The sequence below is a fragment of the Rhinoderma darwinii genome, chromosome 9, assembly GCF_050947455.1.
Source record: "Rhinoderma darwinii isolate aRhiDar2 chromosome 9, aRhiDar2.hap1, whole genome shotgun sequence".
In the NCBI taxonomy this organism is placed as follows: Eukaryota; Metazoa; Chordata; class Amphibia; order Anura; family Rhinodermatidae; genus Rhinoderma; species Rhinoderma darwinii.
This window is the reverse complement of record NC_134695.1, coordinates 13,186,924-13,203,303: the sequence shown is the minus strand read 5'-3', so window position 1 is coordinate 13,203,303 and position 16,380 is coordinate 13,186,924. Positions and strand designations below refer to the sequence as shown.

The window sequence follows — 16,380 nt, the reverse complement described above, 5'->3', positions numbered from 1 at the left end:
TCGCTCGGAGTTAAATGCATGGCTTATGTCTTGGTGTAGAGGAGAAGGCTTTGTGTTCCTAGAGCACTGGGCTGACTCTTCATTGGGGTACAAACTGTATTCTGCAGATGATTTGCACCTAAATGGAAGGGGGTCTGCTGTGCTGGGGGAGAGAATTCTAGATGGAGTGGTGGAGTATTTAAACTAGGGTTGAGGAGGGAGGACAATGTAGAAAAAAAAGGAGTAGTTCGGTTAGAGAGGGGTCAGACTATATTGGTGGGGGGAGAAACAGAATGTGGGGAGAGGACTAGACAACAGGATAAGGAGATCCTTTTGTTACAAAACAGCAGTGTAAATAAAAATGCCCAAATGTCAAATCACATTTCTGATAAAAGTGAAAGGCAAGTTAAAGTGTATGTTCACAAATGCCAGAAGTCTAGCAAGCAAAATGGGACAGCTGGAGGCCTTGATACTGGAAGAAAATATATATATATAGTTGGTGTTGCTGAAACATGGCTGGACTCTTCACATGACTGGGCTGTAAATCTACAGGGTTTTACACTGTTTAGGAAAGACAGGACAAATCGGAAAGGCGGTGGTGTATGTCTGTATGTGAGAAGTGATATGAAGGCGAGTGTGAAAGAGACATTAGTGGGTGAAGATTGTGAGGAGGTTGAAACCTTGTGGGTGGAACTAGAAAGGGAGGTAAACACTGAAAAAATTACTTTTGCTGTAATCTATAGACCCCCCCCAATATAACTGAGGAGATGGAAGTTCAGCTATATAAACAGATGGAGCAGGCTGCACAGGCGGGTACTGTAGTGATAATGGGAGATTTAAATTTCCGGGATATTAATTGGTGTCATGGTTCGGCTTCAACTGCAAAGGGGAGACATTTCCTCAACCTGTTGCAGGAAAATTTTATGGGCCAGTTTGTGGAAGACCCGACTAGAGGTGAAGCTCTGTTGGATCTGGTCATTTCTAATAATGCAGATCTTGTTGGGAATGTCAATGTTCGTGAAAACCTCGGTAACTGTGATCACAATATAGTTACATTTTACCTATACTGTAAAAAACAAACGCAGGCTGGGAGGGCAAAAACATTTAATTTTAAGAAAGCCAATTTCCCCAGGATGAGGGCTGCAATTCAGGATATAGACTGGGAAGAACTAATGTCAAATAATGGGACAAATGATAAATGGGAGATTTTCAAATCTACTTTGGGTAATTGTAGTGCAAAATTTATTCCTATAGGTATAAATGACTAAAATTAAATCCCACATGGCTTACACCTTCTGTGAAAGGGGCAATACATGACAAAAAAAGGGCATTTAAAAAATACAAATCTGAGGATACATCTGCAGCCTTTGTAAAATATAAAGAGCTTAAAGAGGCTCTGTCACCAGATTTTGCAACCCCTATCTGCTATTGCAGCAGATCGGCGCTGCAATGTAGATTACAGTAACGTTTTTATTTTTAAAAAACGAGCATTTTTGGCCGCGTTATGACCATTTTTGTATTTATGCAAATGAGGCTTGCAAAAGTACAACTGGGCGTGTTGAAAAGTAAAAGTACAACTGGGCGTGTATTATGTGCGTACATCGGGGCGTTTTTACTACTTTTACTAGCTGGGTGTTCTGACGAGAAGTATCATCCACTTCTCTTCAGAACGCCCAGCTTCTGGCAGATCACGCTGTGACGTCACTTCCCCAGGTCCTGCATCGTGTCAGACGAGCGAGGACACATCAGCACCAGAGGCTACAGATGATTCTGCAGCAGCATCGGCATTTGCAGGTAAGTCGATGTAGCTACTTACCTGCAAATGCTGATGCTGCTGCAGAATCAACTATAGCCTCTGGTGCCGATGTGTCCTCGCTCGTCTGACACGATGCAGGACCTGGGGAAGTGACATCACAGCGTGATCTGCCAGAAGCTGGGCGTTCTGAAGAGAAGTGGATGATACTTCTCATCAGAACGAAAAGCTAGTAAAAGAAGTAATAACGCCCCGATGTACGCACATAATACACGCCCAGTTGTACTTTTACTTTTCAACACGCCCAGTTGTACTTTTTCAAGCCTCATTTGCATAAATACAAAAATGGTCATAACTTGGCCAAAAATGCTCGTTTTTTAAAAAATAAAAACGTTACTGTAATCTACATTGCAGCGCCTATCTGCTGCAATAGCAGATAGGGGTTGCAAAATCTGGTGACAGAGCCTCTTTAATAAAATCTGTAAAAATGTAATAAAATTAGCAAAAATACAAAATGAAAGGTAGGTGGCCAAGGATAGTAAAACAAATCCCAAAAAATTCTTCAAGTATATAAATGCTAAAAAGCCAAGGTCTGAACATGTAGGACCCCTAGATAGTGGTAATGGGGAGTTGGCCACAGGGGATAGAGAAGGCAGAGTTACTAAATGGGTTCTTTAGCTCTGTATATACAACTGAAGAAAGAGCAGCTGATGTAGCCGGTGCCAGTGCTGTTAATATATCAGTTGATATGCTGAATTGGATGAATGTAGATCTGGTCCAAGCTAAATTAAATAAAATAAATGTGCACAAGGCCCTGGGACCAGATGGGATACACCCTAGAATTCTTAAAGAGCTTAGTTCAGTTATTTCTGTCCCCCTTTTCATAATATTCAGAGAATCTCTAGTGATTGGAATAGTGCCAAGGGACTGGCGCAGGGCAAATGTGGTGCCTATTTTCAAAAAAGGGCTCTAGGTCTTCCCCGGGTAATTATAGATTAGTAAGCTTAACATCAATTGTGGGGAAAATGTTTGAGGGACTATATACAGGATTATGTGACAAAAAATAGTATAAGTGACAGCCAGCACGGTTTTACGAAGGACAGAAGTTGTCAAACTAACCTAATCTGTTTTTATGAAGAGGTGAGCAGAAGCCTAGACAGAGGGGCCGCTGTGGATATAGTGTTTTTGGACTTTGCAAAGGCATTTGACACTGTCCCCCATAGACGCCTAATGGGTAAATTAAGGACTATAGGTTTAGAAAATATAGTTTGTAATTGGATTGAGAATTGGCTCAAGGACCGTATCCAGAGAGTTGTGGTCAATGATTCCTACTCTGAATGGTCCACGGTTATAAGTGGTGTACCCCAGGGTTCAGTGCTGGGACCACTATTATTCAACTTATTTATTAATGATATAGAGGATGGGATTAATAGCACTTTCTATTTTTGCAGATGACACCAAGCTATGTAATATAGTTCAGACTATGGAAGATGTTTGTGAATTGCAAGCAGATTTAACCCGTTAGTGACCGGCCCATAGTCTTTTTACGTCGGTCACTAACGGGCCTTATTCCGATGCCATAGACTTTTTACGTTGCGGCATCGGAATAAGTAAACAGAGCAGGGAGCTCTCAAATCTCCCTGCTCTCAGCTGCCAGAGGCAGCTGAGGGCTAGGGGCGTCCCTGCTCTGCCGGGTGAGATCGATATTAGTATCTATTTAACCCCTCAGATGTGGTGCTCAATAGCGAGATAAGATCGCCGAGTGTCAGTGTCTCCGATGGCAGCCGGGGGCCTAATAAAGGCCCCCAGGTCTGCCTGTAACGAATGCCTGCTAGATCATGCCGCAGGCATGACCTAGCAGATGACTGTCCTTTCTAAACGGACAGGCATAGTACACAGCAATACAAAAGTGTTGCAGTGTATTATAAAAGCGATCGGAGGATCGCATAGTGAAGTCCCTAGTGGGACTAGTAAAAATGTAAAAAAAGAAGTTTAATAAAGTTAATAAAAAAAAATGTGAAAAAACCCAAAATAAAGTTAAAAAGTTACACATATTTGGTATCGCCGCGTCCGTAACGACCCCGACTATAAAGCTATTACATTACTTAACCCGCACGGTGAACGCCGTAAAAAATTAAATAAAAAACGACTAAAAAATTGCTGTTTTCTGTGAATCCTGACTTTAAAAAAAATGTGATTAAAAAGTGATCAAAAAGTCGCATCTACTCCAAAATGGTACCAATAAAAACTACAAGTCTTCCCGGAAAAAAAAAAGCCCTCATACAACTGCATCGGCGAAAAAATAAAACTGTTTCGGCATTTCAAATATGGAGACACAAAAACAAATAATTTTGAAAAAAAAAAGCGTTTTTACTGTGTAAAAGTAGTAAAACATTCAAATTTGGTATCGTTGCAATCGTAACAACCCGGTGAATAAACTTATTGTGTTATTTATACCACACGTAAACGGCGTAGATTTAGGACGCAAAAAAGAGTAGTGAAATTTCAGATTTTTTTTTTTTATATTCCCCCCCCCCCCCCCCCCGAAAAAATTTAATAAAAGATAATCAATAAATATGTACCTCAAAATGGTGCTATTAAAAAATACAACTTGTCCCGTAAAAAACAAGACCTTATACAGCTATGTCGACGCAAAAATAAAAGTTATAGCTCTTGGAATGCGACGACGGAAAAACGTAAAAAATAGCCTGGTCATTAAGGTCTAAAATAGGCTGGTCATTAAGGGGTTAAACAAACTAAGTGTTTGGCCATCCAGTTGGCAAATGAAGTTTAATGTAGATAAATGTAAAGTTATGCATCTGGGTACCAACAATCTGCATGCATCATATGTCCTAGGGGGAGCTACACTGGGGGAGTCACTTGTTGAGAAGGATCTGGGTGTACTTGTAAATCATAAACTAAATAACAGCATGCAATGTCAATCAGCTGCTTCAAAGGCCAGCAGGATATTGTCGTGTATTAAGAGGCATGGATTCTGAATACACATCACGTCCTGGCTGGAGGTAATGTATATTCATTGTCAGGACACTGCAGTAATGTTATAGTGTGTGTATGAGGCTGCCCATAACGATATAGCTATATCGCTATGTGCTATGTAAATGAATGGAGAGAAGCGTATGATGCTGATTGGTCACTGATTGGTCAGCGTCATACACTCCTCTCCACAATGCCCACTTGGTCAAAAAGTAAAACACGCCCAGTTGTCCATTAAGAAAATCATTAGCATAAAGCTAAAATAGGTCATAACTCCGTCAAAAATGATTGTTTTTCTAAATAAAAAAACACTGCTGTAATCTACATTACAGCGCTGATCACAGCATGTACAAGATAGGGCACTTATAATGTGGTGACAGAGCCTCTTTAAAGGGGTTCTCCAGTCCCAAAAAATTGATGGCTTATCTTTAGGATAGGCCATCAATATGTGATCGGTCGTAGTCCGAATCCTGCCACCCCCCCTGCCGATCAGCTGTTTTGAAGGGGTCGCAGCGTTCCTCCGAGCGCTACTTCCCCTTTATTTGATCTCACTCACTGAATAGTAAACACACTTGTTGCGGCGGTTTACAGTATTACAGCCTTCTCCTATTCAGTTCAATGGAATAAGACCGTAATACTGTGTCCCGCCGCTACAAGTGTGTCGACGATTCAGTGAGCAAGTAGAAATGAAGGGAAAGCAGTACAAGCGCTGCGGCCCCTTCAAAACAGCTGATCGGCCGGGGGAGTCATCAATTTTTTTTTGGGACTGGAGAACCCCTTTAAGTCCTTGTGACCTATATCATTGAGAAATAAATGTATCCTTCTGGACCCCTTTTCAATTATTCTTCTATAAAGAAAGATTGGATTATATGCTAAAATCAAAACTCTTTTTTTTTTTTTTTTTTTTTTTAAGTTTTCACTTGTGAAAATTGGGTTGTGCATGTAAATTATTATTTGGTTTTAGTACCTCTATGGCATCCTTATGATTGTTAAGATTTATTTATTTGTTTATTTTTTCCCTCCGAAAAAGTCCTCCACCTAAATTTTAGAAAATTCCGATTTAAATGCCAAAGTTTTAAATGAAGAATGGCTCCGATTGACTGCGGAGCTGCTTTTCTGCTGCTCTGCTCTCCAGAGTTTTGTAATTGCCAACACAAAACCGGAAAAAAACACAAAACAAAGAATTGAGAATCTGCACCGCAGGTCAATTTACATAAGCTACAGATTTTTCCGCATGGAAATCCCGCAGGGTTTACGCTACGTGTGGACATACCCTTAGAGTACCATTTCTGATGTGGTATAGCAGACCCTGATGCTGACCATTGCTTGCACCTTATAGGCAGACCCTTTATACTTCTTGCAACCCTCTTCCTCGCGCCCCCTGTAGATGGCGCCACACGGCCCCCCCCCCCAAAAAAAAAGGGGGATAGAGGCAGGGGATAGATGCGTGATCACTGGCAGGGAGAAGAACGGGGGACCAAAAGTCCCCCGAAGTTCTCCATGACAAACCTCGGACTTCTGGGGTCTGCGCAGTTAAATAAAAATGAAAGGAGCGCTGGTCACGCTTTCGCACAAGCGCGACCGGTGCACAAGTCATTTCTATGGTGCTGCAGACAGACCCCGGAAGTCCGAGGTTTGTCATGGAGAACTTCGGGGGACTTTCGGTCCTCTCCTTATCGCTGGGCGTCCCAGCGATCCCACATGTATCCCCTATCCTGTGGATAGGGGATACATGTCTTTTGTAGGAACAACCCCTTCAGTGGCGTCGCGCTGTAGCGGCTTCTAGCGGAGCCTCCGGCCATGAGGGGGTGGCACAGGCCCCCTCATGCTGCGGGCCCCATAGCAGCCACTACAGCTGCTATAGCGGTAGTTACGCCACTGGACACATCTCTTGATCATTGAATTCAGGTGTTTCATTCAGTCCCATTGCCACACGTGTATAAAATCCAGGAACTCTCCAATCAGTCGCCTGTACAAACATTTGTGAAAGAATGGGTCATTTGAAAGAGCTCACTGATTTCCACCGTGGTCCTGTAATATAATACCACTGTTGTAACAAGTCAATTCCTGAAATTCCTTCCCTCCTAGATATTCCACAATCAACTGTAAGTGCTGGTATTGCAAGTGAAGGCATTAAAGAGGCTCTTTCACCGCATTATAAGTGCCCTATCTCCTACATAATCTGATCGGCGCTGTAATGTAGATAACCACAGTGGTTTTTATTTTGAAAAACGATCATTTATGAGCAAGTTATGAACAATTTTAGATTTATGCAAATTGCTTTCTTAATAGACAACTGGGTGTGTTTTTTACTTTTTACCAACTGGGTGATGTACAGAGAAGTGTATGAGGCTGACCAATCAGTGACCAATCAGCGTCATACGCTTCTCATTGTTCCAGCCCAGCATGATCCACAGCACAGTTTGTTACAGTGTGATTGTGCAGTGAAAGAAGCTGGGTTGTTACAATGGGCTGGAACATTGAGAAGTGTATGACGCTGATTGGTCACTGATTGGTCAGCCTCATACACTCCTCTGTACAACACCCAGTTGGTAAAAAGTAAAAACACGCCCAGTTGTCTATTAAGAAAGTAATTCGCATAAATCTAAAATTGCTCATAACTTGCTCAAAAATTATAGTTTTTCAAAATAAAAACCACTGTTATCTACATTACAGCGCCGATCAGATTATGTAGGAGATAGGGAATTTATAATCTGGTAACCGAGCCTCTTTAAGGAATCACTACAAAACTCTGCCACAAAGCGCAGACCACGTAAAATTTCAGTGCGGGGTCGCTGAGTGCTGAGGCGTATAATGCATAAATGTCGCCAACGCTCTGCTGGCTCAATAACTTCAAAATGCCTAACCTCCTCTGGCATTAACATCAACACAAAACTATGTGCCAGGAGCTTTATGGCATTGGTCCCTGTGGTGTTCTAGGTAATATCATCAAAAGTAGGTTATTAGGAGGTCAGTTCATAACTCCTTCTGACACAGAAGATACAACTGATTTACATAAGAAATGCAGATCTTTGGCCATCAAAGGACGTCCACTGTCTGACAAATGTTTAATTGGCCCTTTCCTCACCAAGGTGCGAGATGTGCTGATTAAGAATTTGTCACCAGGGCTTGTATCTGGCCTTAGATAGCATTCTCACCCAGAGTTAGAAGTAATTGCCCAAACATCCTGACCAAACATCTAAAACTATGCAAATTGGATGCCTGTGGTGTGTCTGCCATGTGGACCAGGAGAAACATGTGACAATGGCTTATGTTCAAAGAAAGTATGATGCATCAAGGCAAACCCCATCATAATTGATATTTGTAGTGACCCACATAGCTAGTTATGATCAGGGGAAATGGCCCTCATATGTCAAATTCAGATCCCTACACTCAGAGGAACTACCTGGGATTGGCTATTGGCTAAAAACATGGGCCTATTATAGTGGTGTTTGATATTTCCTGGTTGGTAAATGTCTGCACAGGTGAATGCAGGTAATATTATATTTCTAGGGGATTCCTGCAAGGACACATGACCACTTTTATGTTTCTCTATAGAAATACACCTGTGTAATGGGATGAGTACGCTTCATTATCATATGAACAGTGACATCACCAGCCAGTGAACTGGAGGGAAAAACTGGGTTTAAAATGCCATGAGAAGTGAGGGGCAGTGTCAGTCGTTGGGGATCCATATCTCGGTTGGAGTGACTGCCCATATTTTCAGCTGTCCCCACAGCCAGGATATCGCCGCTGTACATTAGTAAGGTTTTGTTCTGTTTCTGTTATCCCTTTTTATTTTCATAAACTGTTTGATTGCATTGTAACTGTGTGTATATTTTTCATCTTTTAATCTGACACCTATTTTTTTCACCTATTTTTTTGTGTTGCGCTGCACTATTGTGTATTAAATTTGAAATATTTATAAGTCTCTTCCTTATAGTCTTACAGAACTCAATCTTTCGAACGTGAGGAACGTTACCTGTATTTTATGTTCCATTTAGATAACCTGTGTTATAGGAACTGGTGTTAAGGGAACATAGAGACGTAGGCCCCTATTGCCTAGATAAGTATAGGTGGTGGTAGCATACTGTGGTATAAATTATTGGGGTGTTGGAAACCTATGTGAGCAATTTAGCATAATCCTGTCATCTAGAGGAGGTGGGCGTGGATTTATGTGGTAAATTAATAAGCTCAGTAGTGTAGTTCACCCCTGTGACGTGACCTGAGATCGGCGATCGTCATAGTCCCTGTCGCCGAGCAGATTCATACAGCCTGTGATTGGCTGCAGTGGTCACATGGGATGAAACATCCTCCCAGGAGGCCGGCCTGCAGAATGTCAGAAAAAAACAAAAACCTTCTACTTACCTCTGAGTTTCTGATTTTTGCTGTGTAATCGCTGCGAGTCTGTTGCAAAAGTCGCAACACTTGACTGTTTGCGGGTTTTAGATCCCCAATTAATTCAATGTGGGAAAACCCACAACAATGTAGCGGTGATTCTACAACCACGATTGACATGCTGCGGCTTAACTGGTTGCCGACACAACGGCGAGCACTAAGCGCATTAGGACGAGCATACTCGTCCTGTGTGACAGCTGTCTCTGTGTGCGCGATCGAGAGCGGGGCAACGGCTGTAATACACAGCCACGGCCCCGCTCTGACAGCGGAGAGAAGAGAAACATCTTCTCTCCGCTGTTAACCCTTTGAACGCCGCGATGAAAGCTGATCGCGGCGTTCAAAGAGAGGGGACTGCACTTTGATCGCGTCACAGAAAATAACTGACGCGATCAAAGTCCACAACTCGTATGGCCAGACAGCCCAGGGTCTATTGAAGGACCCCAGGGCTGTCTGAACATATTTCCTGTTAGGGCATACTGAGGTATGCCGTAACAACTGCCTGTGTACAATCAGTACACAGGCTAATGTACTGGCATATAGATCTATGCCAGTACATTGCAGTTACAAAATAAAAATCAAAATGATAAATCCCTTTATGGGATTAAAAAAAAAAGTTACATGAATGTAAAAAAAAAAAAAAAGGTAAATAAAAAGTAAATAAAATACACAGACACACATTTTTTTTATAATAAATCAACTTTTTAAAATAGAAGTCCCAAAACATGAAATAATATAGACATATTTGGTATCGCCACGACCGTAACAACCTGTACAACAAATGTATGACATTATTTATGATCGGTGTATGGTGTAAAAAAATATATATTAAAACTGCTGCGCAACTGCTTTTTTTTCTGCATTTTAATCTAATTAAAAATTTATAGAAATTAAACGATAATGTATTTGTACCAAAAAATGGTACGTACATAAAGTACAACTCGTCCCGCAAAAAACAAAGTCTCATACAACTACGTCGTACAAAAAATAAAAGCGTTATGAGCGTCGGGATGCAAAGAGGGAAATGTAAAAAAAATTGCTCTGTCCTCAAGGCCAAAATTGGCCGTGTCCTTAAGGGGTTAAAAGAGGTAAATTTGCTTGCGGAATTTCCACATATCACTTACGCAGCGTGTGGATGAAGTTTCATGGAATCTCATCCACTCCTCTGCTACTGTCTTATGTTGCAGATTTTCTGCAATTAAAAAAGTTGCGGTAATTTCGCAGTATCTACGCCACGTGTGGATTAGCCCTAATGGATGTATCTAAAGCAGGCCTGTCTTGATTTGGCCATAAGACAATCATTTTTTTGTTAGCCCCCCGCACTCCCCGAGTGCTTTTTCAGAATGGAGCATATGTAAAGAGATTTGCCGTAATACTAATGACTTTTCATGGGACGTGTATCAAAATATGGTTCATGTTCTAAAAAGTTTCTCGTTCATATAAGTGTTCCGTCCAATGGAGCATCCATTGTTCAGAACTGATCGTTTTTAGTGCCGTTTCTGTGTTCTGTTTGATTAGTTGTAACCATATGCCGGAAAGGTTGGAGAAGAGAGAGCGCTCCTTCCCACATATATGATTGTGCTTCTGAGTCACATCTCAAGCATGTTAGGAATGAAGGTAAATATTTAATGTCTGAGAATTGGTACACTGTACCATCTTGATATGACTTTAACCCTTCAACCACTAATAAAGTAATGGTTATGTCTGGGGAGTGAAGGAGCTACATTCAAAAAAAGTCCAGTTTGAATTGTATGTGAAATATTGATCGGAGATCTGTCATCGGTTCGATTAGTTCGCAGCCAGTGGATGCACTGGGATTTGCTATATGCAATAGAGAGCCCTTTAGTCTAGGAAGACCCAGGAATTTGGTAGCCCATAGCGATTGTAAAAATATCGGATTAATCCTAAATGTAAAATAAAGATACAGAAACACTGTTAATTACATACACGGAAATGTCCTATCCTCATGAAGAGGGCTGGCTCCAGGTCTAGGTGGGCCTTTGGGCGTCAGACTTTGGGCTCTGCTGGGAATCCCCAACCAGAGCATTGCTGACGGTTAGTTTTCTAGCAACCCCTTTTTGCATGGAAGCTAGTGCACTGAACAGCTAAGGCTTATCTAACTAGCTAATTCTAACCAGTCGCTGCAGGTTAAATGTAGCATTACATGGTCGCCATTCAAATGAATTGCCTTCCATGTGATGTATGGAAAGGTTAGGTTCTTAGAGAGTTGCTCTCTTAGATCCTGTTCAAATGGTGGAGTGTTTGCGCCGTAATCCGCTGCAGATCCCTCTGCAAAATGACACCTCCTATTCATTTTCAATGGGAGCTGGACACTTCTTTTTCCTGCTAGCTGATTTTTTTTTCAAAAGAAGCTTTCTGCTCGATCTCTGCGCAGATTCTGCCCAAACCTCATATTGAAGTCCAATGGGAGGAGGAATAATTCCGTGACTGGGCTTGCCATGCAAAGTCTGCTGCGTGAACAGAGCCTTACAGAGCAGCTCTCCATTTTGCGTCCTATAGAGAGAGTCCTAAGCAGGGGAGGCCCCTCTGAGATCCATATGCTATACAGAGGTTTTCTTCAGAAGTCACCCAAACCTTTTTTAAAGGGGTTATGTGTGTCCGTAGAAAACGCTTAATAGAATTGACTTGATCAGAGGGTGAAGCTCTACTAAAAAAGCCTTCCTGTAATTTCACATTTACAATAACTTCTTGTAATGACTCTGGAGGGTTCACTCATAGATCATGTAAATAAGTGGAGCCAGTTTTCACTTGAATTGTACCCCTAATAAAAAATTAAATGCTTATTTTCTCAGAGCACGATGACCCACCAGACACAGAGACTCTTGGTCAAGGTGAAAACACTAGAGAAGGCCCTTCAGAGGTCTCTGGTAAGACCATTTAATACTCTATATTCACTACTATAATGATAAAAACACAGGAGCGTGTGTCACATTTTCAAGGATAGTGTGTGTGTGTGTGTGTGTGTGTGTGTGTGTGTATATATATATATATATATAGTGTGTGTGTGTGTAGTTCACCTTGCAACATTTCAGCTCACTCAATGGAGCCTTATTCAAGCAATGAATTGAAAAATTCTCCATCGAGTGAGCTGAAACGTTACAAGGCGAATAAAGTCCACACCTTTCACTAAACCTGCTGGAGTGCTGCCATTCTTTTTACCTTCTATGTACCATTTGAATGCTGGATTGGCATCCAAGGGTATGCACCCGGATTATCTTTTGCATCACTGCTGCTTTCCTGCTATTTTTACGTACGTACGTACGATTGGAAAAACACAGCACTCAAAGCAAGCTGAACAACAGGCCATCTGCACATTACCAGTAAAAGGATGAATCCACTCCTTGGTGTAAAACAAAACGGCAATAGTAGAGGACAAGTAACCGCACCAGGACTTCAATGATGGAGAGATGTTGGTTTATTCACCACAAAGTGAACAGAATGAGCCATTTTGTTCACTTTGTGGTGAATAAACAAACCTCTCTCCATGAAATAACTAGAAATGTATCCAATTAAATAACCCAGATACTGCTAAACTATTTTCCCCTTTCCCATCCCTTGGTTGAACTTGATGGACATGTGTCTTTTTTTTTTTCAACCGTACAAACTATGTAGCTATGCACGGTGCCATCCGAGATAAAGTTCAACTATGGAAAAAGGAAAAAACAAAAATGCTATTCCCGGACTAAACCAGCACACTGAGTAGAAATGATTAATAATGGTATATTTGGCACAAGTTAAATATCAAAAAAATCGAATATACGTTTTATTAATTAAAGTGTTGTAGATGACAAATCATACCACTTTTTTTTAATTCAATTTATATTCTATTTTTTTGATTATTTCTTATGGTAAATAAACTTATTAATCATTTGTACTCGGTGTGCCTGGTTTAGTCCGGGAATAGCTTTTTTTTTTTTTTTCATCATCTCTCCATTATTGAAGTCCTGGTGCTGTTACTTGTCGTGTGTGTGTGTGTCGAAATAGCGTGTGTCGAAATAGCGTGTGTCGAAATAGCGTGTGTCGAAATAGCGTGTGTCGAAATAGCGTGTGTCGAAATAGCGTGTGTGTCGAAATAGCGTGTGTGTCGAAATAGCGTGTGTGTCGAAATAGCGTGTGTGTCGAAATAGCGTGTGTCGAAATAGCGTGTGTGTCGAAATAGCGTGTGTGTCGAAATAGCGTGTGTGTCGAAATAGCGTGTGTGTCGAAATAGCGTGTGTGTCGAAATAGCGTGTGTGTCGAAATAGCGTGTGTGTCGAAATAGCGTGTGTGTCGAAATAGCGTGTGTGTCGAAATAGCGTGTGTGTCGAAATAGCGTGTGTGTCGAAATAGCGTGTGTGTCGAAATAGCGTGTGTGTCGAAATAGCGTGTGTGTCGAAATAGCGTGTGTGTCGAAATAGCGTGTGTGTCGAAATAGCGTGTGTGTCGAAATAGCGTGTGTGTCGAAATAGCGTGTGTGTCGAAATAGCGTGTGTGTCGAAATAGCGTGTGTGTCGAAATAGCGTGTGTGTCGAAATAGCGTGTGTGTCGAAATAGCGTGTGTGTCGAAATAGCGTGTGTGTCGAAATAGCGTGTGTGTCGAAATAGCGTGTGTGTCGAAATAGCGTGTGTGTCGAAATAGCGTGTGTGTCGAAATAGCGTGTGTGTCGAAATAGCGTGTGTGTCGAAATAGCGTGTGTTCCGAAATAGTTTCGCATTTCAAAATCCTGAAGGAATTTTGAGGCAGATTTTTCTGCCTGCAAAAAACTGTGTGAACATACCCTAAATATGTTTGTATTTAGTTAATTGATAAAAATAAAAAAAAACAGTGAACAGAGAAATTCTAAACCAAATCAATATTTGGTGTGACCACCCTTCAATACCACATTAATTCTTCTAGTTACACTTGGACGGAGAGGAAAACTTCTGACCTTTTGATATGGTAGGTCCCTCCCGATGTATATTTCTCTGGGTGCTGTCATGGATGAGAGCACCCATGATGAGAGAGAAAATGGAAATGACTCTTGCCAGTATTCTCATCCTTTGGCTCTGTCGTCTGTTAAGAGATTCTCTTCATATGTAAAAGCATTTAAAAGAAATAAAAATGTCTAAACGTGTACATATGTATATTTGAACTACTATCCGGTGGGAGGGGGGGGGGGGCCTGACTGATCATGCTGTAGGATGCACGCAGCTTACCTCCTGCTCCTTAACCTGTTTGTATCCTGTGACACGGTCTTCAAATGGCCCCACAACCGGTCCATCTTGTGCCCCAAGAGTGACCGGACCCTACATATTGTAGATGCTGAAGATATAAAATGGAGCAAGGATTGTGAATTCCAAGATGGCGCCAGAAGTTTTGTACTCAAGTAAGCAAAAGAAAGTGGCGGAGCGGCTCCAAAAGTTTGCCTGAAGCGCGCGTGGATACTCAGCAGTGCAGGGGAGCAGTGAGTGGATGACTGCATATCCGGCTCAGACTCGACGGCCCTATCCTCAGATGAAGAAATGTGGGGCGGCAAGGCAAGATCCCTGAGGCTTCCTGATGATCTCAGGAAGAAGGCAAGCGGGAGGATGGAATGGAGCCAATTGCAAAAGGTAACTGCTATTAATTGTCTTGCGATGCAACTGGGAGGCTTGAGAGAGGAACTTGCTACCATGAGACAAGATGTCCATAAAATTTCTCAGTACCACTAAGGTGGAAGCTAGTGTCCGCAGTGGAGGATTATCATTTGAGTTAAGAAAACAGCCCAGGATGCTGTTGCTCTAAGGTCCAAATCTGACGATCTGGAAAATAGATTGCAACGCAACAATCTCAGAATTATAGGCATACCTGAAAGAGGAAGGAGCAAATCCTACAGAATACATAGTGGCTGGCACTGAGCAGAGTTCTCTCCCTTGTATGCAGTTGAAAGGGCTCATAGTCCCTACAAGACCATTGTCGTCTGGAATACCACCTAGGCCAATCCTGCCTAAAATCCTACACTACAGGGATCAAGATACTCTGCTGTGCAAAGCTCGGGATCACCCTAATATGACCATTAATAGATGTCGAATTTCCCTTTTCCTGGATTATTCTTTGGATGTCCAAAGGAGGTGACCCAGATTCATGGATATTAAAAGGAGGCTTCGGCAAATGCAAGCAAATTATTCAATGATCTATCCGGCCAAATTGAGGCTAGCGGCACTGGGCCGCGCACACTTTTTTGAGGACTCTATTGAAGCTCTGAAATGGGTGGACCTCCATGAAGGGCAATTGAGAGAGCTACATGCTCCTGCATGATCGTTGTCTTAAGCGTACGTTCTGAAGTTTCTAGTGCCTGGTTGTGGGAAGATGGTGTTGAACTGCAGGTCCAACAGGACCTAAATATCACACTGTGACGGTTTGTCTACTGATTTTTTTTTTTGTATTTTACCCTTCTGGAAGCATACCCGACTAGAGGGGTAGGGCAGGCAGGAAGGAAGGAGGGCTGCGAATTACTATCTGTTCTGGCAATGTTGTATGATTTACCTACGCTGATACTATGGATGCCGATATGGCGAAGTATTAAAGTGCAGTCAGGTATCACTGTTATTGTATGTCCACTTTTCCAGAGGGAGAGCAACTGTGTATGCATGGTTTTGTGTATTACTGTTTCGAGGGTTACGTTTGGAGATTACGGTATTCCAGACATATGTACAATAAAGGTAGACTGGTGGGGGTTTGGGATGGAGAACTATTCTGTAACACAATGTAGATATGGCTAAGCAAATTCCCATTATAAGTTGGAATGTAAAGGGGCTCTCGGATGCTGATAAGAGTCATGGGGTATTTAAATATTTACTTAGACATCAACCAGCCATATATTGTCTCCATGAGACTTCTGTCATGGCAGACAGCCTGCACTGCATGAAAAAGCCATGGGTGGGATTTTACCATCATGCAGTGTATTCTACGTTTTTCTAGAGGTGTCCTTTTCTTAGTACATAAAAGTATGCCCTTTCATTGTATTGAAGAAGACCTAGACAAAGAGGGCAGATATTTGTATTTTATGTATTATCTATCACAACTTGTTTATAATTGTCAATATCTACATACCCCCTCCTTTTTCCAGTGTTCTGAAAAGAGTGGTGGAATTTGTGTCTAAAAGGCTTGAGATGCCGAATATTATTATCAGGGATTTAAACAATGTTGTGGATTCCAATCTAGATAGATGCAGAGTGGATCAACAGCCAATGGGAATGGCGATGATGCCTTTTGGCGTGTTGCTTGGAGCGGTGGCCCT

The 16,380-nt window shown here is 41.8% G+C and overlaps 1 protein-coding gene across 4 annotated transcripts in view; it reads left to right on the top strand.

Moving 5' to 3' along the window:
* The window catches only part of BSCL2 (BSCL2 lipid droplet biogenesis associated, seipin), a 58,073-nt gene that overhangs the window by 24,253 nt on the left and 17,440 nt on the right, over positions 1-16,380 (top strand). For 2 of the 4 annotated variants that reach the window (XM_075837273.1, XM_075837276.1), the window contains exon 9: positions 11,935-12,009. The exons of 1 other annotated variant lie outside the window; for it this stretch is intronic. In XM_075837273.1, coding sequence (XP_075693388.1) covers positions 11,935-12,009 — 75 coding nt within the window. Of the gene's footprint in view, positions 1-11,934; positions 12,010-14,018; positions 14,156-16,380 lie in introns of those variants that run through there. One more of the 4 variants, XM_075837277.1, reaches the window with a different exon arrangement.